This window comes from Periplaneta americana, chromosome 7 (assembly GCF_040183065.1).
Source record: "Periplaneta americana isolate PAMFEO1 chromosome 7, P.americana_PAMFEO1_priV1, whole genome shotgun sequence".
Taxonomy (NCBI): Eukaryota; Metazoa; Arthropoda; class Insecta; order Blattodea; family Blattidae; genus Periplaneta; species Periplaneta americana.
In genome coordinates this window covers 80,288,188-80,312,370 of record NC_091123.1, presented here as the reverse complement: position 1 = coordinate 80,312,370, position 24,183 = coordinate 80,288,188, and the positions used below count along the sequence as shown (strand labels likewise).

At 35.8% G+C, this 24,183-nt stretch overlaps 1 protein-coding gene across 3 annotated transcripts in view; it reads right to left on the bottom strand.

Moving 5' to 3' along the window:
• The window catches only part of LOC138703221 (ankyrin repeat and SAM domain-containing protein 3-like), a 34,901-nt gene continuing 10,718 nt past the window's right edge, over window positions 1-24,183 (bottom strand). Inside the window, exons 1-7 of one of the 3 annotated variants that reach the window (XM_069830929.1) lie at window positions 17,474-18,261; window positions 11,012-11,207; window positions 10,683-10,801; window positions 7,688-7,881; window positions 3,757-3,893; window positions 1,416-1,560; window positions 1-570 (exon numbers count right to left, since the gene is read on the bottom strand). In XM_069830929.1, coding sequence (XP_069687030.1) covers window positions 3,886-3,893; window positions 7,688-7,881; window positions 10,683-10,801; window positions 11,012-11,161 — 471 coding nt within the window. In that variant the 5' untranslated portion in view covers window positions 11,162-11,207; window positions 17,474-18,261 and the 3' untranslated portion in view covers window positions 1-570; window positions 1,416-1,560; window positions 3,757-3,885. Of the gene's footprint in view, window positions 571-1,415; window positions 1,561-3,756; window positions 3,894-7,687; window positions 7,882-10,682; window positions 10,802-11,011; window positions 11,211-17,473; window positions 18,262-24,183 lie in introns of those variants that run through there. The other 2 variants (XR_011333005.1, XR_011333004.1) reach the window with 2 other exon arrangements.

Here is a 24,183-nt window from a genome sequence, read left to right as displayed (position 1 = left end):
TTAAAATAAATACTGACAAATTTATAGGCTACTATATAAAATTATTAATCCCCTAAAATAAAGTTATCACAGTATGTCAAATCAGCTGAAAGTATATCTAATATTTTTTATTCATTGAACTTCGTTGTCATGTTAAAAAAAATTCCATGTTTCGAAGCCAAAATTAGTAATCTTTCATTACACTTGAAAATGTTATGAGAGAGGAAACTAACAAGGGAATAAAATATTTTCATGTAAAAAGAAAGGCATCGCACAGAATTCCATTCAGAACAATGCAGTAGCAATATCAGAAAATTGCACATTATAGTACAGTAGGCTACTTTAAAATATAATACGAACTCATAGAGTGTCAGACAATAAAAGACTTATTTTTCAGTACCGGTACCCATTAATGCATAAAATAAAAATTTCACAGAGGACCGACCTCTTTCATATATTTATTATTTTTACTTATATTGTTTGTGATATGTTGGACACATCCGGGCATGTGATGATCGATGCTGATGATTCTGCTGCCTGTGCCGCCATTTAAAGATAGCTAAAGCCAATTTCTTTCTTGGTCCCAACCGGCTAAAAATTCAAACAGATTATTATTATTATTATTATTATTATTATTATTAGAATCATCATTATTATTATTATTACTACTACTACTACAGAGCCTTCAACTTACAACGCAACCTTGGTCACTGTAGGCAGGCGGGCGATAGGCTAGTCTCTATAGCAGAAAAACCCAGCAATGTTGTGTGGCAACAGGTAGGTGGGCGAGTGGGCAGATAGGCCCGTGAATGTGGGTTTGTTAAAACAAAGTGTATGCGAACAATCTTCACACATTAGAGGAACTTCAAGAAAATATTTGGGCTGTGATCTCCATTATTTCAAGATAGGAATTGGATCGCGTATTTCAGCATCTTCTTTGCCAGTGTGAACTTGTATTGAAGCTAGCGGAGATCATTTTGAACATCTTATGTCTTAAACACCATTCAATTGATTTTGCAGAAGATAAACTAACACTAAATAAGGGTAGAAAAAATGCATGCCAGGACCCTTAGCAGTTCAATTACCGCACAATGCCGCTGGGTGTTACCACTTTGAGAGTATGGCCAGCCTGCCAGTGTCTGGGTTGCATCTTAAGTTGAAGACGCTGTACTACTGCTACTGCTGCTGCTGTTGTTGCTGCTAAACAGGTGGAGGCGGTGGCGGTGGCGGTGGCAGTGGCAGTGGCAGTGACAGTGATGGCAGCCAGGAGAATAATAATAACAACAGTACTAAGAACAGCAAAACATGGAGTTGGCTGAGTTGATGGTGATTATGTTGGTAGTAATACTGAAAGCAGCAGCACATAGTAGTAGCAGCAGCAACAAATCAGTTGTTTAAATTTGAATATGTGCATTATAATTTATACATATACATACCAAACTCCAATTTCCTTTAGGTTTTCTTCAGTAAGCAAAAAAAATTGTTCAATACTAATGTTTTTTCTTTGAAACAGCGGCCAATAATCTTTAAGATCCAATGAAATAAAGAGACTTTCTAAGTCTAGCAGTGGCTTCTCTGAAACTAAGAAAGTATTGCAATTTACTCATAATTGTACTTGTGACACTACACTATTAGCAGTAGGGTTGTCAACCCTCCCATATTTCCCGGGATCTCCCATATTTGCCTCTAGTTTTTAATAGTCCCCCGGCTCCCGTATTTTCCTTCTCTTAGAGCATTTTCTCCCTTAATTTTTACAATGTAAAAATCATTATTCTAAACATTTGATTTTACCATGAATGATGACTGTTTATGTGATGAATTTTGTTGTTCAAGAAATACATTAAAATGTGCAGTGTTTTCGGAAGATAATGGGTTTTAGTGCTCACCTGTTTAAAATCAAACAATATTAATATTATAATTTAGGAAAAACAGGCTAGTTTTGTTCTAAGCATACCAAGTAGTAATGCTCATACAAAGAGGATGTTTTATCTCATGAACAATGATTGGACACATGTACGAAACAGTAGTACGACACATCTAATCAAATCAAATCTGCAAATTGCAATCAGCTTCAACTATTAGGCGAGACAAGATCTGTCTCAAAATACTCTTAATTTAAGCCTAAAAGTGTAGATGTGTAGAATAAAATTGCTTTTTAATACCCATGAATAATTTGCCAATTTTCTGTGTGAACCTTTGTCGATTTCTTAATCTCCCATATTTTCTTAAAAAAAATTGGCAACCCTAATTAGCAGTATTACATACTTTGTATTCTTTTGTGATTTTTTCGATTACTTTAAATGCAAGTCCTTGTTAATTAATATGAGTCAATTTTGCATGCAAATCATACACTAGTACTTATTATTAGTGAAAATTCTATGTACATATTAGAGACCTATTATTAATATTGAACTTTATAACTGTAGGATCTAAAATTTCACTAGAATTCCTTCTCAAATACTGTATAATACAAATATTTAGCAGTAATAATTTATGTAACTCATATCTTTGAAAAAAATAGTAGTAGGTATATCACGTAAGATTTTAACATCTTGAAATAATAAATATCTGAAACATAATTTTACTTAAGCATAATCAACGTATGTGTGTATGCATGCATGCGTGGAATTCAATAAGTAATGCAACTGGTTTTTTTTTTTTGTTCCCCTCCCTCCCTCGGTCAACTTGTGTATTATGTGGATCATCCTTCAATCTCCTCACATTTCCCACGGCCGACTTGATGTTCCCTTCACTTCTTTGTATACGGCCTTGACAATAGTAATATTTTCTTGAAATTGGATAATTTCTCAATTTCACCACGAGGCGCTGTCTGCCAAGCTCTGGTGTCCACAGAAGAAATACTCAATATGAATTAAAATAAATGATTAAAGAGTAATAATAACACTTATAAATAATAAATAAGAAAATATAATAAGTGTTAATATGTTTAGTTCTGTTAATTATGGTAAAAACGTGAGTTTAAAAGCAGGGAAGATAACACATAGTAACCTTTTCAGTTTAAGTGACATGATGACAGAGGCGTAATTTTGTAATTCATTTGCTGAGTAGCACCCCTAGGCTAAACTGCGATGTTTCTAAGTAATCACTTAGGGTAAACATTTACCATAACTTGTACTAAGTTTTATAATTTCACTCACTGCACTGGTACATTCCACTTGATATTGCAGATTCAAGAATCATAGTTTCAAGATTTTGCAACTTAGTGGATTATAAGCCACATTCTTCGAAGGAACAAGCTTTTCAGTTAAAGCTGCTGCAATGTTATCTAGAAGCGGCCTAACAAATTTCACAGTAATGATATTAGCAAGTCGTTTTTGGCCATCTTCGTCACAAATTGGGCATTGCAAGAGAAGGCATCTACACAGTAGCGGCTCAATTTCCGAACACAAATTTTCAACAAAACGATGAATGATTGATAACACTGAAACAAAGGTAGGTTTCGGATATCGCAGGGCTCCTAAATCTTGATTTGCAATAAGACTCATCAATGGAGAGCTATTAGTGTTCTGAGCTATACAATCTAAGCATCCCATGCAGGAGACCCTTTCTTCCACTATTCGTACTATATAGCCACCAATATATGTCAAACTTGCTGTTTTCATTGTTGGTAATGGAATGTCTGTAAAAAATCCATTCCTGGTTTACAAAAAAATTGCAATAATAAATAATAAGAACCACAGAAAATTTTAATGAAACACTGTAACAATTACTAGTAAATCAAATGACTAATTGTCATTGAATACGCCTATAGCTTACCTGATTGGTTTAGTAGCTGTTGCAGGATGTTTAAAACTGATTCAGGAATACTATATGGTGCAGCAGCGGTATCTGGCATATCTATTTCTTGAATAGGTCGTCCATCTGTGATGTCAGGTGCATGGTTCTCTACACTGCTGAAGTTTGACATGCACAAAATACCCATTTTCAATATCTTTTGTAAACTGAAGTTCACTGCCCTAGCATCCAACATGTCATTTGAACCAAACATACAGCGCAATGTACTAAAGAGTGACTCAACAAGATCAGTTGAAAATGCTCTAGTAATAACATAATGGTACCCATTTTCTAAAAGATATTTAATGCAGAGAACAGTTGATTTTGTTGTCAACGTGATAGCTACGTATGTCTCATTAGTTAGGAAATCTTTTTGACGTGTGCTACTTGCACACTTCGTTGTATGGAGATAAGAAAGGAAATAATTTTCTAGCCAGTCTAGATGATAATCATCCAAAGAGAAGAACTGTTGCTTATCACGATTTCTACTTTCCACATGATAATATGCATTGCTAATATCATGCATTGCGAACCACTTGTTGATATTTTCCATAAAAGTCAATGTCGCATCATAATCTTTGAATTTGTGGGTTTCAGGGTGTGAGCTTGCATTTTCTTTCAATGTTCTGATAGCAGCAATTACACATGGAGAAAATATTTCTTTTGCCCTTCGAACCTTCATTTTTTCAAATGCAGTAGGCTCAACGTGTTTTTTCGTGAGATATCTGACAGGTTTCACTGTATCATCTTTTTGGAGTTTGTGTAACAATTTCACATGTTTCCCTGAGATTGTTCCAGTACCATCAGACATTTCACGTTCCAGGAATTGGGTTCTGATATTTTTCAATATGTGGCACTGGTCAAAACTTAGAAATAACTTTCTGTTTCCATCACAAGAATGTGTGGTCACGGGTTTCAATGAACCACCTGAAAGATGCTTCATCATTGTAGTATTGCTTTTATGATTGTCAGAAACAATCCTAATAACTATAAAACCACATTTCTCGACTTCACTAATCACTTGCAATGTTAGTATATGTAACTCTTGCCCTGATAATTGTTTTGTGAAGATAAATGCACATGGTATACTGTAGCTGGTTGAGAGCCCCCTTAAAACAAAACACAAGACTCGATTAGCCACTACTTCTTTCTTGGGAATATCAAGTATTTCATCCTCATTTCTTTGTGCTTCTGTTGTTTCCTTGTAGCCAAAATAGTATCAAGCTTGCGATCGTATATTATCTTGGGGTTGATTGCAGCCTCATCTACAATAAGTGATGAAAAACGCTCAACTACAGTGAGGTTTTTTGCCTCTAAGACCAACCTTTCTTTAATCAATGGAGTGACACCAGACGAGCAATCAGCAGGGCCAGAATATCTCGTAAGTGTTCTCTTAGAAGGCAGTTTAAAAAAAACCTCTTGATTGTATATGGGAATAACCTTTAGGAGATATGTATTGCAGTATTATGCATTCTCTGATTGTCTCAATATTCCACCTTGGTATTCTCTTTTGATGATTAAGCAGCTGATCTAGGATAAATTTTGCATGAATACTGTCTTCGTCTGCCTCTTTCTTTACATTTTCTAGTTCCTTAGGTAACGGATCTCTTTCAATTAGTTGGAGTTTTTCGGTTGTTTTCGTTATTTCATCTTGCTTCTCTTGTAACACCCGATTAAGTCATGTAATTTTCACACGCAATCTGTTAATATTTCTTTTTAGCTCGTCAATGTTGACAGCGTCTATTTGCGTCACTTTATGGTCATTTTCAACTGGCAAGAAGGAAATGTCACTAACTGATGTTGAGCCATTCGGAACATCTTGTTCAAATAGTGAAAAACCAATATTACTAAAAGATTTGCGTTTCTTTGGTGGAGGGAGATCAGTTTTAGTAATCGTTCATTTTGGTCTTTTCATATTTGTCACTTTATACCTACGATAAAGATGGAATATTGTTGGCACAGCATTTGGTTTTAATCGTCTAAATTTTCCATTATTAGAATAATCTTCTTCCTTGAAATGTAAACTACAAACGACTGAAGATGGGGAGTTGCTGTTTGGAACGAAGTCTAGGCATGAAATCACTTTAAGCCATTTTTCGCATCTTTCCCTATCACTCGGAAATTCGTGGAATGATTTTGTTCCTCCACTCTTTTTTCTATTCGAAGTACACAATGGTACACAACAATTCGTCATTTTGAATCATATCATAATAAACTCACTTACCAATAGAAAGAAGCACAATATTTTAGTATTTAGTTTCGTACAAGAAACCATACACACATTCCTCAGCGAACCTTGGCAGCTAATGCCATCTGGCGGAAATTTCATATTTTCTCGATTACAGCTTTAACACAGGGATCAACATGAATTGTCAAGGCCGGTAAGGAAGAAGCAAAGCGAGCATCAAGTCGGCCGTGCATTTCCTCATGTAGTTTCAATGTTTTCTAGTAGGTGGCAGCAATACAGTTTGCTTTCAAAATGGAGTACGGCATATGAGTGAGGTGCGTGTAGTGATGGAATGCACTGGTATCTTATACAGAACAATCAGGGAATCACAATCATAGAATTTTCAGTTAGCTTGGTACTACATTTATGAGTAGTGTTAGCACCAGTGCTCTTCTTCTCGAGAAAAATGTGAGGGAACTAATTAGAAGGTAGTAATTGAATGTCTTTTAGCAGCAGAAAATGAGACCATCACAAACATCCATAGATACTTCAGAAATGTCTATGGAGATATGGTAGTGGTCGCCAAAGAGCGAACTGGCTGTCATCATCAGAAGCAAAAAAAGGCAATCTGTCAGATCTCTCACACTTCAGGCATCCTCCATCTGCAGTGATGGAATGCACTGGTATCTTATACAGAACAATCAGGGAATCACAATCATAGAATTTTCAGTTAGCTTGGTACCTACATTTATGAATAGTGTTAGCACTAGTGCTCTTCGTCTCGAGAAAAATGTGAGGGGACTAAGTAGAATATATTATAACATACAGATGGGGAGATGATTACTATTGCACTGGAAATTTGTCGTTTTTAACCTCCTTTTCGTCCAACTTTAAGATTTTCAATGCCTAAGCAGAGTTAAAAAAAAATTACGTTAAAAACATAATTGTTAAGACATTTCTCGGTTCTGTGATGAAAAATAAGACAAAAAGGTGCCGGAACATCATTCTGGTGCATTCTGTCAGAAAAGAAGAATCATCTGTACAGAGCTGCTTGCTCATTATGAAGCTGATGGTGACAATTTCTTATTCAAAATTGCCAAGAGAGATGACACGCGGATTCAGCACGTTGAGCCTGAGATAAAAAGGAAATCCATTAAGTGACATCCTTGGAAGTAAAAGTTTAAGACAGTATCCTCAGCTCGCAAGGTCATGGTCTGAAGGACTGATGTTGATCAACGAATTGGCTCAGAAATGTACATCAACACACTTAGAAAGTTGGAGAGACAATTCTGGCACATTCATCCCCATAAAGATGTGAACAAACTTCTCCTTCACCGTGACAATGTGAGGTCACACACAAGCATGCACAACCAAAAGGAATCACGAATCTTCAATGGATTGTCATTTCTCATTCACCCTACAGCCCAGACTTTGAACAGTCTGAGGAATGCAATCTGCAGGAAGTCATATGACACTGACAAGAACATCGTACCTGAAGTAAGAAAATGGCTCAGAGGCAAATCAGCAGAGTAGTACTGCAAGGGTATAAAGGCTTTCACATCTAGATGGCTTAAAGTATAAACCTTGAATGAAAAAAGAAAAATGTATTATTTATTGAATGCTTCTTTTTTTGTGTGTGTGTGCGCATGTGCCTGTGCTTGTGTGTGCACACGCTAAATGAATGTAACTAAAAGAAATGTTTTTTCAAATTACAATCATTAGGAAACTACTATTACGGCAACTTACCACATGATTCAGTATTGGCTGATAATAATTGTACAATATGAAAGAAACCGTGAGACTGAGCAATAGATATTGCAGTTCCTCCCTTCCAGGACATTTTGTAAGGGTTCGCTCCTGCTTCTAAAAGCATCTTCACAACATTAATCTTCCCTGCAGCTGCAGCTACCATTAGCACTGTATATCCATTGTCACAAGCTCTATGAAATAAAATTAGTAACTTCAATTATTAACATCTATCTATTAAGTCGTATTGAAGTGCTGAAAGATAAATGTAAACTCATTTCAAATTAAGAAATACACTACAATATTACTATTGATACCAGTACCACCACCAGAATTATTAAGATTATTAGGATTATTATTATTATTATTATTATTATTATTATTATTATTATTTTTATTATTACTATTATTATTGGCTGTGTTATGTAAATATATAGTATCCAAATGAAAAGTATCCAAAAATAAAAAACACAGTTCCTGTAGTTCCCACTTGTCTCTGTTATGTTCATATTAAATTGAATTACAAGATTAGCTTTAATATTGAAGTTAATAAGCATAACAACACAAACATTCAACAAAACATACACAGCACCCAGGTTTCTAAGTACTGCTATATACTCATTACAGTCTTGGAACCAGGTGTTTTTCCGTGTTTAAAGCTCAATCCATATTGCATTCTAAAATAACGCTGAACAGCCGAAACAGACTTTCATCAGCTAGCTGTAATATGCACCTGAATAGAAAATGGATAAAACTTCGATATTTCCTTTGCAATGTCATAAGCCGGAAGTAATATTAATCCATGGCATGACAGTCCATGAAGGACCAAGGTGGACCATCCGATTTCTAACTGCACATCCACATGCAGAGGTAAACGATCATCAAACCAGTTTGGGGGTAAAATGTGGTCAGCATGATGATCCCCCCAGTAAAACCAGCATAAATGGAAGTGTGTATAATAATATTTTCCGAAACATAATTTTTTATTTTGTATACCGGTATCATCTATAAATCCAATATTTGAACCTTCTCACTTATACATTAAAATGTGTAACTTTCCTACACCAGATGGCTAATCTGTGCTCAGTGAATTAAACTGGTTTTAAACAGGATTTAAGCTGGAAAATAAATAATTGTCGCAAAAATGCACAAACGTAAAATATATTTGTGCAAATTGCGAAAAAGCTTGTGCAGTATTATAAATAATTCTACAGAATGATAAAATTAATTAAGTATGCAGAAACAGAAAGTTATGTAATTTTTTTTCTTGGAGTTCTATTACTTTCAATCCATCTTACCACACTCTAGATATAGGTACTTATGTAAGTAAATCATTAGATGCACAGTACGATTATTTAGTCCTGACAGTCGCCGGCGATGTGCACCTTGATCAGGTGAATCCATTTAGTTATGCTAAGGGGTGTTTGGGTTAGTTACTCGCTTGTCTTCAGAGCATTTGGATGTCATGCGTGTGGTAGAGTGGTATGTTTCTAGTATAATTAAGCTGTACTGCATTCCTTTACTGGCTGCTCGCCCTTATCTCTACTCTGGAGCTCTCCCCACTACTCCTATTACTTCTCCTCTTTCGCGTCGCTGAGCTGTCAGGACTAAATAATCGGTCTGTAGGTATGTTTAGAATCAATTACTGCTGAATTTACATCACATTAAAATACGTTATTTTATGGGAACTCTAAATATTGAAATTCTTTACGAGTAGACCCTTCAAGATTTATTGTTATGTGAGTGTTAGCTTTTTTTACTGAAAGGTGGTTCCTAATTCCAGTTTTTACAAGATTCATGCAACTTAATTCTCGCACACAATTTACAGTATGCGATGGAATTATGTAAGTGAATTAGATGAAATTGCTCACTTAATTTACATGAATTGCACCACTCTTTGAAATCCATTCCCGAACATCTTTTTGGACATTGTCCATGCCATTAGCATTTCATTTAAATTCAGATTAGTTCAAACACATCTCTTATCTTCTTCATTACCATCTTCGTTTCTGAAGTCCAATGTAGTTGTCGCATTTTTGCACATTTACATTGAAAGTTTATTGCATTTTTAGAAGTCGAGTAGCAAAATGCGACAAATGCGACCGTGGCTTAAAGCCTGGTTTGAAACAGCAAGGAGTAACAAAAATTCCTGAAATGGATGCACATTACCCTCACTGAAATTCTTAAGGGCTTGAAGAAATGTGAATCGGCTGATTTGAGCACTGTGTGATTATGGATGAGGTGTGTGACATAGAAAGAGGCTTAAAAGGCATTCCATGATTGGGTTGCCCTTGCACTGTGATGACAAAAGAGAGTTCTTTTTTTAAACAAGTCTGTGCAATAAATGCAACTTATTGTGACAAAAGAATCAAAGAAGCCAAAGTCTGGAATTGTACGAATTCAAGCAAAGAGAAGAAGTTCTCCTTCAGCATGATAATCCAAGGCCCTGCGATGCAAAATTTCGATGAAGTGTCTTGTTACATTCATCTTATAGTCATGAACTCATGAACTTTCTCCACTGAACTTCCCATCTGCTTCATTCAATGAAAAATGGATTTTGAGGATAGCACTTCCCTGAAATTTATCTTGTGACTCAGACTGATGGCAACTTTTATATGATAGAGAAAGGAGATTTCTTGAATGCTAAAGAAATTGTGTAAACACGGAAGTGATTTTTTATAATTATAAAAGTAGGAAAATAAAGATCTGAATTATAACACATGTCAATTTTATATATCTTCCTCTAGTAGTACGTACTCATTAAAAAATGGGGCATTATTTTAAAAACCAGTTTCATATTAATATTGTCTCAAGGAAATAAAATACGCACAAAAGCGGGACAGCACAAATAAATTTAATTTCAGTTGTTTAATTTTGACAAAAATTCTATACATTACATGTGTTTATTCCTGACTAAAACAAAAACAGACAAAAAATCACGAAGCTGGTAAATGACAATGAAAAAGTTTACAATCTCTTTGATAGTCATACTTACATTATGTTTACATCTGCACCACGCTTGAGAAGAAATTTCACAGCATTTTCTCGCCTTCTAGATACTGCATGAAATAGAGCACTCCATCCTCTTTGATCTCTCAGATTAATCATATAGTCCTGATAATAGAAAATTAATATTGCTAATTAATTGTTTGTACTTAAAACTGATTTCTTTATATACAAAACAAAAATTAATATAAAATTATCAAGCAGAAGCATTAATTGCAATCTTGTGTTCTGTGTGTGATAATGTAAATGATTTTTTTTAATGTTTAAATCCTTTTAAAAATAGTATCATATTTAATATATAAAAACATGGTACATCACCTCGTATACCAACTCCAGCAACTTCTCATTACCATTTAAGGCTGCAAGCATAAGTGGTGTATGTCCGACAGTGTTACGATCATACTTGTCAACACCACATGAAATCAGCAGCTCCACTATCCTGTTATGATCATTGTAACAGGCATACATCAAAGGAGACCATCCGCTGGAGTTCTTCTTCACTATTTTAATGTTGCTGCTGATTAAACATATAAAATTAAAATCTGATATTGAACAACTTCATTAACAATGTATTCTTAATAAAACTTCTCATACTTCAAGTACCAGTATGGATTTTAAAAAAGAATAAGAATGATTCTTAACATTGTTGTTATTATTATTATTATTATTATTATTATTATTATTATTATTATTATTATTATTATTATTTCACATTCTTAAACTGTGTCACCCTGGTGGTCTAGTGACTAGAGTGGTGGACTTATAATCCTGTGGACCCTGGCTAGATATCCCCAGTGTACTCTCGATTTGTAACTTAAGTTGGGCAAGCCCTTAATCCAGGTAACACAGGGGTTTTCTCCAAGAGCTCCGGTTCCCCTTTGGCATCCCAACAAATCTCCAATTATCATCTCATCTCATCTCATGTGCAACTTAGAACAGCCTCCTATGGCGAACTCTGGACAATGACTCTGTCGGTAATTTGGTTTACACAAATGATTTCATATAGGTAAATGATGAACAGACAAGTACCCGCCATTAATATAAAAAAAATCCTAAACCAAAGTCTATTTATCGACACACCATATTGTAACTTGTAACATTCTGAAAACATCAACTTTGATATGTACAACAGTAAGGCATGAACTATCTGTAAAAGTAATAAACAAAGAATAAATTATATAATAATGTGAATCACAGTTCATTGGACAAACAAAAATGATGTCATCTTAAAGAAGCTGGATGGATCAGCACCCCATGTTAAATCTAATAACAGAAATGGAATAAGGCTTAACTCAACATAGAGACTTATAACAGGCTCGAAAGGAAAATGTTTCTCTTGTTCCTAGTATTATTATTATTATTATTATTATTATTATTATTATTATTATTTCTCACTTCTTTGAGACTTTCTTATATTTTACATGTCCCCTAAATGGATTATGGGCACAGAATGGGGTAAGTCCGGTGATGAAGTTGCTACCTTAAAGCTTCTGGGCCCATTTTGGATTTTTCTTCCAAACCAGGTGCAGGGGCATATGCAAGGAGGGGATTACCGGGTTTGAACCTCCCCCCCTTTTTTGAAATTAAAAAAAAAATTGCATATTTAGATTTGAGTATTTTTTTTATCCATAATCATTTCCCCTTTCTAATTTTTCATTGTCAGAGTAACAAAATCTACATCGACATAAGACATAGTCGTCCTACCTCTCCTTCAGTATGATCCCTGTGCTTGGTGCTGCGACACATTCGAATTATAGCAATGCTATCTTAATAATTACAGAGAGATCTACCGCCTAGTACCGACCTTTTAATAAAATGAAGCTTACACAATATGAAATTTAACTTGCTGTGAATCATATTGAAAAGGTTGTTTTGAAAGTTCTGCAGTGCAGAAGTTGTTAAATGTTGTACATTGTCCATTTTAAACTCATTTTAAGAGTGGTATTCACTCATTCTTTAGTTTGAGTTCTGACTTTATTGTGAAACGTTCCTTTAAAGTTTTGTATATTTGTCAGTTCATATTTTTAATATAAACATCACATTATCGTTTCATGTTTTTTGATGTATCTAAGTGATCACAAAGCTCAGTTTTACAATTTTTTTAGCATAAAGTCGCGTAGTGATTCTTGTGAGATTAGTGAAAATTTCACATTAGCAAATGTTTCTTTGCAGCCACAGCGTGACAATGTTGTAGTGAATGTTCTTCCCGAAACTAGTTTCACACTCCCCCTGTGAAAACTCAGCTGTAATGATTATGATAATAATAATAATAATACACAAAATTTTAAATACCTATAATGTAAATAAAACAGTTTTAATAATGACTCCCTCCACCTTTTAACAAAATTCTGCATACACCTCTGACCAGGTGTAATGGTTATTCCGCGTGACTCGTCCCCTGAACCTTGTCAGTTAGAGCAGGGTGTACCACAAGCAGACGAGGGTGATATTTTGATGTGAAAGGCTGTACCATAAGAGTTTGTCACTACCCCTTGCATCTTAAAATGGGTATTGGACAATTGATACAGGACAGTCAACCAATAGTTCAAATTCACGTACAGTGATATAATCATCATCAACATCACACCTGGCTTGTAGGAAATTCCAAACATACTGCGGGTGTGCTTCTGAACAGGGGCAGCGACATTTCCCCTAAGGTTAGAGCCCAGTTTAGGTGTGTGTATTAATCGAAAAAAATGTCATATAAACATGCGTCCTATTCTCAATATTTTCTAGCCCCTAATTTTCGATTAATGCACACACACTAAACTGGGCTTTAACCTTAGAGAAAATGCCACTGCCCCTGTTCAGAAGCGCACCCCATACTGTGACCAAACCAACTGGCTATAGCCTGAAATGTTGAAGGTTCAATCTTGCGTACTACTATTACTTCCAGGATGGCCCCCTGAACTTCCTGTCAAATTGAATAAGCTTATCTGGCTTTTCTTTGAGATAAAAAGTGATCGGAGCATGGTGCTGACCACACCACTTCATTGTAGTACCAATGTCATGAAAGCATGGAGCTCTATCGCCACACTCTGATGTGCCTTCGTGGAGTACAAAGGGGATATCTTTATCTTTTATTTAAACATTCTGACAGATATTAAGATAAATAATTCAAATTAAATCTCCCTTTAAAGTCAATTGACATTTTCTCATTAGACCTACTTCCAAAGTTCCTACATGATCTGATCTTTCATTATTTTAGATGATTCAAGTAGCTAATTTTGATGTGAATATACTACCCAGTCGAAACAGTGATCAATAGTGCGATATTTTATTTCACGTTACACATTACATTGCATAAATGATCATACGGTACCCTCATATTTACTGATACAGTAATGATTTTTTATGATGGTACGATAATCTAATCCACATAACAGTTTTATGTAATTATAATTATTATTGTTCAAAGGCCCCTGTCAACAAAGCCTGTTTTCCTGATAAGGTAGGTTAGGTTAGGTTAGCTTAACTTAGCTTAGCATAGGTTAATGAGGCTGGATGGGACTCTATCCCTTCAGGTAGGTTTGCCCGATTCCCAGATAGGATGGTTTAGGTTAGGTATGCTTAGGTCAGCAGGAGTTGAGGAGGTGAATTCTCGGCCTCATCTTGCCAAATACCATCTCGTAAACATCAATTTCATAAACTCTAAATAATCTGATAGCTATAGTTGATATAGCATCGTTAAAGTCAAAAGTGACATAAGTCTAGTGGTAGATTATATCAAATTACCTACAAACTATAACTTATTACATCCTGTAAAATGGAAGCACTTGTTATCCAAGAACTATTCCGCAACTTGATCAATGTGAAGACCTCAGACGCGGCTTCCTCAGATATAGTGGTGTATGCAGGATTTTGTCAAGGGGGGGGGGGGGTATTAAAATTATTTACAATTTACATTATGGGTATTGCTGAAATGTAATATTTTCACCGTCATCCAATGTTTAACAAATTTTAACGTCTGTTTAATTCTGTATAATAAAAAATGCTTGTGTCATTATTACACTTACACATTAATCATTTATATATATTTAGTCAACAGTTATTTGTATATGATAGGTAAGACGCTTTACTTTAGCCTACATAACAGTAAAATACATGGAAACATTCAAATATATTGAAATAAATTTGATTAAACACAATAATGGAACATAAAACCTACCAAGGATGAAAAATGAAACTCGCATGATGAATATATTGGAAGGGAAAAACTATGCCTTATGTCGATGTAGATTTTGTTACTCTGATAGTGAAAAATTAGAGAAGGGAAGACGATTATGGATTTTAAAAAACTCAAATCTAAATACGGTATCGGTATGTCATTTTTTTAAGTTCAAGGGGGGAGGAGGTTCTAACCCTGTAACTCCCCTTTGCGTACACCCCTGATCAGATATCCCCCTACCTTTTGCATATATATGCAATATTTTACATTGTGGTGTGAGGTTTTCATAATTAATTTTTAATCTAAGGAAAACAGTGATGCTCCTATGACGTTAATACATACGTCACCACCGTTCTACTTATGAAAACATATTGACTGAAAAATGTAATAAGCTAGTGTTAGGTAGAATTCAAACTCACGACCATGACCTTCAAATCTACGTCTTATTTACTCGTATATACCGGTACACCATAATGTACAAATATAAAGTGCTGGAGTTAGATGTAAAGTATGGTCTCAAATTATGAAAAAAAAAAAAAATATATATATATATATATATATATATATATATATATATATATGTATATACACAAATTAAATGTAACTTAAATTACCAATTTAGAGCTTGATATACAGCTTCATAATCACCAATATTTGCTGCGGTATACACATCAATGGCTGGAGCCAGTGTAACATTTTCTTTCACAAATACTGCAGGTAACTGCTCTCTTCGACCCACAAACTCGCACAAAATATTTCGGGAATTAATATTAGTGTCAGAATATTCCATTGTTATGTGGCAACGTTAGTTAAAATGAACCAGTCCTGTCTTAATGTACCGGTACTAATTCCTTTATAATATTAAAGTATACACATTGATAGTCACAGATTTAATGGAAGTAATACAGGTAGCCCTCGATTTACGAGCTTTGCATTTACGGCGAAAGATTGTAATATTTTAAATACTGTACTATTTTTTTTTAGTACCCGTTATTTACAGAATTTTGCATATTATTAGACTTTAAAAATATATTAGGACATGTATCCAATTTAGTAACGTGTGTTGTATGGCTGACTTGTAGCATGGTATTGCATAGTAGCCTATAATATACTGCACCGTGTAGTCTACTCTACTCACTGTATTGCGTATGATTTTTCGTCTTACGATCAACTCAACACGACGCACTATCGAAAAGTACCATAGTAGTATTATTGCTCATAACTTTTCGACTTACGCCACACTATCGAAAAGTGCCGTTGTATACTGTTCATGACTTTTCGTCTTGCGACGCACTATCGAAAAGTATTATAGTAAGCCTATACTGTTCACGACTGTTCGAATTACAACGCACTATCGAAAAGTACAATGTTTGCTGTTCATGATTTTTCGACTTACAACGCACTCTCGAAATATAATCCTGTCGTAAGCTAATAAGTCGAGGGCTAGGCCTACCTTTAGGCCTAGTATCTTGTCACTTAAAGTGAATTCTCTTGTTCTATTGTTGTAAATGTTTTTATTTGTTAATTTTACTTGGTTATTTAACGAAGATATATCAACTACGAGGTTACTTAGCACAGATGAGATTAGTGATAGCGAGATGAGGCCGAGAATTCGCCATAGATTACTTGACATTTGCCTTACGGTTTGGGGAAAATCTCCGGAAAAATCAAACCAGGTAATTAGCCCAACCGGGAATCGAACCCGTGCCCGAGCGCAACTCCGGGTCGACAGGCAAGTGCCTTAGCCGACTGAGCTACGCTGGTGGTTTGCGAATGGTTTTAGACATATTTACAAGATGTATGAAGAAGTAGCATTTCTTGTATACTGAGTAGGGCTATACGTATACCCTAAATAGGGTGTATTTAAATTGGTGTCAGATATTATTCTAGGGGCGCATTAGGCCTATATCGACCAAACGTTAAGAAAAGTTAATTTAAATAGGCTTATGCCTCTAGAAACGCGTATAATTTCTTCCCCACATCCCTGGAATACGATTACTATGTAAACACGATACTTTGACGTTTTAAGAGCGCGTATCGAAAATGGATATGATCAAGTATGTATCGATAGGCCTAGAATACCGGTAGTCCAGGTGTTTTGAACAGAGTACGACAAATCGCGGAAAACAGACTCAGAAATTGCATCGAAGCAGGAGACCATTTTGCTACGTAAAGTCACAGTCTACTATATACAGTCGCGAAGCTCAGTATGTAGTAAAAATGCAAACAGGGGTAGTTGCCCACCACTAGGATCGCTACTATCGCCTCATCATCGCAGATCTCTCTCCTAGCAGCCGACAAAATATGTTACACTTTCGTTGTGTTCTTTTGGAAAAATTAACACCTTCCTTCCATTATTGAAATATTAAATGCATAAAGTTAATTTATTATTTTAATGAAGTATATTAAATTCCACCATAAACTCGAAGATACCTGCAAGAAATAAGTTAATATAATTTTTGTTTGTGCAAAACGAACTGAAATTTACTATAATAGCTTCACTCATTCAAGATAATAGCGATAATTAACTATGAATTGAAACCAATAAATATTAATTTGCATTTCTCTTTACAACAATAATAATGGAAATATGAATTAATGGAGTAACTTACGTGTACCGGTACTTCTAGTGTAGGCTTATGTAGTTAACAAAATGGGACGAGGTTAAGCAATAATAATCACACCAGAATTGGAAATAAAACGTGATCCATACATTTTATTGTAACAGACTTTTTCTACGTCTCTAGTTAAAGCAACAAATAAAAATAACAACAAAATTAACAGCTATAATTAAAAACATATCCTTTGAAGAAAAAATTAGGCCTAAGCAATAATAATCCCACCAGAATTGAAAATAAAACGTGATCAGTAAAGTTCATTAAAACAAACTTAATTTTTCTACGTCTTTAGTAAAATAACACATAAAAATAATAACAAAATTAATAGCTACAATTAAAAATATATCATCTGAAAAAAAAGTAGACCTAACCTTTATTTCTCTGGAAATTTAGCAGCCTAAGTGACAGAACTTTGACCGGTATCTAATGTCCTTTCGGTTAGACTGAAACATTTCATTGTGAAATTTAAGGATATAATGTATTCTAACAGTCACAAAGAACTTCAAATTAACAGTTTTGTTTCTGCACAGCATTCTTGTGGAAACCCAGGAACCTTTCTGAATCTTTCGGAAATCGGAAAAAGGATAACTCTGGCCTCTTTCTCTTACTGTTGCTACAATTTATAGCACTACAAACGTCTCCTCCTTGTCCCATATTATTATTCCAATTATTATATTTTAGCCATTAACATTTTCATTATAACCAATAACGAACATTTCACAAGCATCAATGTGAAATACGCAACGAGCTAGCACTCGATAGAAATACGACACAGTCCAAAGTCGACCATGGACAGTCTATTGTTTTTAGTTGCTAACCGCTTGGAGCGCTTTATCACGAGATTTGCAAAAAAACACCTCAAGCTTCGCGACTGTATATAGTAGACTGTGGTAAAGTATTGTGCTTGCTTCCTTTTACTGTAGTTTGTTTCCGTTAAACTTTGTCTTGTTTAATGACATTGCGTGTTCTGTTATAGTGCGTGACTTTTAAGTATTTGCATATCATAAACATTTAAATTAGTGACAGAAGAAAGAATGAATTGCAATGGAAACATAAACAGAATGGAGGACAACAGATTAATTATTTGAAAAGGGTACGCGACTGGATACCTCAACAACAACAACAACAACAAAACCTTTAGAAAAGACAGCAACTACGATGGAAGGATGTCATAATTTACGAGCACACTGGAACTGAAGTAAATGACACGCAATACGCTATCGGATGATGAAGTGAAAAAGGTAGGCTATGTGTAAACAATGAAATCCTCTATAGCTTAAAAAAAGTTTCTAAATCCATGTTTACACTTTAAAACGGTTTGGTCAGTAGGAATACGCACCTAAATTATTTGATTTCAATTTAAATATACCCTGTGCCCAGCCTCTATTGGTTAGCAACGCGGGCTCCAAAGTCCTAACCACGAGGTTTCAGGTTCGATTCCCTACTCTGCCAAGAGATTTTTCCTTGGTTAGGAATTATTCCTTGGTATGTATGGTCTGGGTGTTTTTGTTGTCCTTCGGTTTATGAAATATTTAGGTAGGTATAATTAAGTAGGCCCTGTTATAAGTTTCAGGTGAAGACTGACGCACCCCACCAAAAATCCGCTATTGGTATCTCCTTAAGGGTTCACCAGAGGTCGCTTGCGAAGGTGTTTATGTTTTGCATTTGATTCACTCCTTTAATTGCACATTTTGACAAACGCGAACGTTTTTTTCCTGTCACTACACTGAACTGCATGCAACATTATCATTAGGGATCGGATTTTAATGTAATTATATATTCCTTTCAACCTAACCGTATATAAATAACAAATATTTGCAAATCTTGTAATTACCATTAATATATTAAAATTTGGTACTACATATTTTTACATATTTACTCCACATTACATATTATGGCTTTATATTACATAAATCTACATATTTAGGAGTTTTATTCATTTTTACTTCTCTAAAAGGAAAAAAAACTTCTGCTAGGGAAGTTTACAATTTGAAATACACAGATTTAAAAAGTCTTTTTACCTACCCAATAAAGGATATAGGCCTATTTCGGGACGAAACATAACGTCCTTAGTTCCAGGAAGTAATAGAGGCACTCGCCCCATACTGCCCACTATAAATATGAGTGAACAAAAGGCAACCTTTCTCATACAATTACCTTATATTGTAAAAATCATTCAGAAAGTAGCGTTGCCTTCTTGCGGTGAAGTGGGGCGAGGATGACATGATTTGTCTCGAACTATGATTTTCTGCACGCGTCTTAACAAGCCGCTCCCACGCAGTTTGGAACCTTACCCACCCTTTTCCTAATCCTTCCAGGGAAAACCCGTGTCAAGTCTGACATGAGCCGCAATAAAGTAGCCGACTTTTGAAAAGAAGCTGGAGTAAAGGAACAAACTGAAAAGATGTTGAAAGATTTAAATAAATAGCTTTTCAGGTTATTGCTTGACCTCTTTACTTTAAATTTAGTAGACCTATACGGAAATGGAATTTTTCGAGAAATTAGAAAGTATGGTTCTCGGCTGGAATAATCCTATCCTTCTCCATGAGGCAGGAATGTCACTTTTCAAACAAGAGTTTGTAAATGCCTATAGTTTGAGAATTTAGTAGGTACAGTACTTTGTTTTTTATAGGGAGCAGCTAAAATGCATGTGTCCCACATCTCCTCTCATTTTCTCCTAATCCAGTAAAGCGAAACCTTGCTTGCAGTACTGTTGTGTTGTTCATTTCTTTCAGTTCTCTAGTTTTAGTACCTACTTATTGTATAGAGTGGAAGTGAGTTTATCTACTGCTTTTAACCAACTAAAATGGCCCCTGTATCTTCAACCCTAACGACAAAATAAAATCATGGATTGCGATGGATGAAGCTTTTACTACAGATGGAAAAATAGTAATGTGTCAAGTGTGCGGTAAAAAAGTCGGGTGCTCTATGAAATCACAACTGGAGAGTCTTACTTATCCTATACCTGCCAGATATTGATATTAAATATTTTCATGATTTTACATATTTTGGTAAGTACATATTCAGCTTATTTTTCTTACATAAATATGTACATATTTCACACCTTGATATTACATAAAAATCCGGTCGCTAATTATCATATACAGGGGCGCATTCAAGGGAGGTTTATAGGGTTTAAAAAAATGACATATTTATATTTGAGTATTTTTTATTCATAATCGTTTTCCCTTCTTTAATTTTTCACTGTCAAGAGTAACAAGATCTACATCGACATAAGACATAGTCCTCCTACCCCTCCTTCAATATAATCCCTGTGTCTGATGCTGCGGAATGTTCGAATTATAACAATGCTATCTTTATTATAGAGAGACCTACCGCCTCGCCTAGTATAGACCTTGTAATAAAATGAAGCTGACACAATATTGAATTTAACTTGTTGTTTGTTAAAAATTGGATGGCCGTGAAAAAAATAAGTTTCAAAGATTGTGAAAGGATATTCATGAATAGTCGGCCTCGGTAGCGTAGTCGGTATAGCGCTGGCCTTCTGTGCTCGAGATTGCGGGTTCGATCCCGGCTCACGTCGATGGCATTTAAATGTGTTTAAATGCAACAGGCTCATGTTAGTAGATTTACTGACATGTAAAGAACTCCTGCGGGACAAAATTCCAGCACATCGGCGACACTGATATAACCTCTGCAATTGCGAGTGTCGTTAAATAAACCATAATTTAAAAAATTCATGAATATATGTTCCATTAGAACATAGTATAATAAATATACCGTAAAATAATAATAACTATACTTACTTACAATGCTTTTAGAGAACCCGGAGGTTCATTGCCACCCTCACATAAGCTCGCCTTCAATCCGTATCTTGAGCAAAATTAATCCAGTCCCTAGCATCATATCCCATCTCAGCCACCGGCGTAGCTAAGATGCTTGCCTGCCGCTCCGGAGTTGCGCTCGGGCGCGGGTTCGATTCCCGCTTGGGCTGATTACCTGGTTGGGTTTTTTCCCCCGAGGTTTTCCCCAACTATAAGGCAAATGTCAGGTAATCTATGGCCAATCCTCGGCCTCATCTCGCTATCACCAATTCCATCGACACTAAATAATATCATAGTTGATACAGCGTCGTTAAATAACCAAATAAAAAAATACATACAGTAGTTTGGAGATGCGTCTGGGGGCTTGAAGAAAGTAGTATGTGGCTCACCCACAATAAGATAGGCCTACATATCGCAATATTCTCGGACATTAGGGTTGTACTTCATTGCAGAAAACGCAACCGAACAGCAAGAAACCTGTATGTACACCAAATGCGACATGCGAGTAATTACTTTGATAGGGGGGAAGTAACTGGCCATCTTATCCCATTATCTCCTTGCCTAGTTGCCTCATTAGTGATGTCTTGTTGATGTCATTGTGGGATCCAGACCTATCTTCGGACAGTATTGACTAAACAACAGCAATGCTTCTTGTCAAAGTAGAACGTGCACATTGCAATATAATGTTATACACGTACTTGTTTATTTATTGCTGTTGTATATTTTTATGTCCACATTTCTGCTCAATAAGTACATGGAGCTAATCTCGATAGGCCTACACGTAAGTTCACAATACTTTGGATGATGCTTACATCACAGACCTACTCAGAGTGCAATAACGCGGATTGTGTAAGGTACGGTACCCAATTTGACTTGAGGACAAAATGACGAGATAGAGGATAAAGTCCTTTGCTTGTACCTCTGCAGTGGCTGAGTGCTCAGATCTTCATCCTGTCATGCAGACTGTCTTGGTTCAAGTCCCGGTGAGGTCTGAGATTTTTCACGTGACACTTGTGGCTAACAAGGTCGCAGTTGGGATTTTTCTCGGGGTCCTCTCGTTTCCTCATATTAGGCATCTACATAATTCCGTCAACATTTCTCCATTTAGTCATCATCCTATAGCATTTCCCGAACGCTTGCTGACGACAAAAGACGTTATAGTTATCTCACGACGCACGGAGGAGCTGGTCTAGGAACGACAGCAAGCAGTGAACCCAGCTAATGGGGTTTGGGAATGCGTCTAGCTTGAGGGTTATCGTAATAGATCATAAAAGATCGTAGTGTTGGTCCTATGATTAAATTGATCAGTATGCTGTCCTTAAACTTGCAGTACCATTTCAGACGGCATTTTGTGTAAACTCTGTATAAAGAGCAGTTTCAATAATTTTCACTATAGTCTTGTTGGAATGAAGATGTTATTTACGGCATTGAAATTACTTCCACGTTTGCTTTTACAGCGATTCACTTAAATCAGAGGTGGTCAGACGGGCAGGAATCGGGCATGCCTTGAGTTAGGTGGCAAGCATAGGGCAGTCATTGGTCTTAATATGAGGCAAGACGAGTTTAATGGCAGCCACTAATCTCCTAGTATAGCGGTTCTTAACCTGGGATCCGTGGATGGGCTTCAGAGGATCTGTGAAAGTCTCATAAAAATTAACATGTATATTCACTATCTTATTTTAGCGTAAAAAGCAAAAGCGTACCTAAAACATTTTGCCATCTTTTTACATTTTTCTGGGAAGAGGGTCCATAGCCTACACGAGATTTTTAAAGAGATGCGAGACTAAAAAATAGTTAAAAACCACTGTCCTAGTGGGATTGACAAGAGTAAAATGTTATGTTTTATTTAACGACGCTCGCAACTGCAGAGGTTATATCAGCGTCGCCGGATGTGCTGGAATTTTGTCCCGCAGGAGTTCTTTTACATGCCAGTAAATCTACTGACATGAGCCTGTCGCATTTAAGCAGACCTTAAATGCCAGCGACCTGGCCCAGGATCGAACCGGCAACCTTGGACATAGAAGGCCAACGCTACACCAACTCGCCAACCAGGTCGACTGACAAGAGTATTTTATCACTTTATTTCATATGTCTTAAAATTAGAGAGTTGTATTTATAATGTACTACGTACATCAGTGTTGTGTCGTACATGGAGGGCAAGGGAAGCATTACTTCCCCTTTTAATAAAGCGAGAAAGAAGAAATGTGTTGCAGAAATTATATTTTAATCGTGAGAACTGCGAATTCTCTAATCTTAAAATGTTACAACCAGGGGCGGCTCGTCCATAAGAGCTGCGGAGCTGCAGCACTCCCTGCTTTGACAGGAAAATAAAAATAATATTTATTTTAATCTTTAGAAGAATTGTTACAGCTTTTATTGGTAAATTGCTTTATATTTCATCTGGCCGGGAATATATACTATTATCTTATGCATAATCTTTTTGCGCGTCGACTGTATTGGAATTGACACTGCGTTCAAAGTCGTCCTGGGATCTGCAGGGTGGTCAGCTCATAGAGAGTGTGTCTTGCTTGGTCAGGGGGTAGAGAGGTGAAGGGGAGCAGAGGAAAACTGTCGCTGTTTAAAACCCATATCTCGCTGCAGTGGTTGCAGAGCCAGGCAACAAGGGATCTTTCCTCTCCTCCCACACCGCTATTGTAATGCTGCGTCAAATGGATTCTCTATTCCCTTAAAATTTAGTGACAAAATTTTTATTTTCTTTTCACATACTTATTGTTGTAGAATCTTATCGAGTTAATATAACGAAATTAATATTCTCTTTTGCCTTATTATTACGTATATATCCAGCCTCCAGCAGAACCTAATATTTGCCTTAACTCAAAATGATTGCACGAGTAGAATCCTTTTGATATAGCACGTAAAATACGAAAGAGACTTCTTTTTCAGTTTTAGAAAATTGTT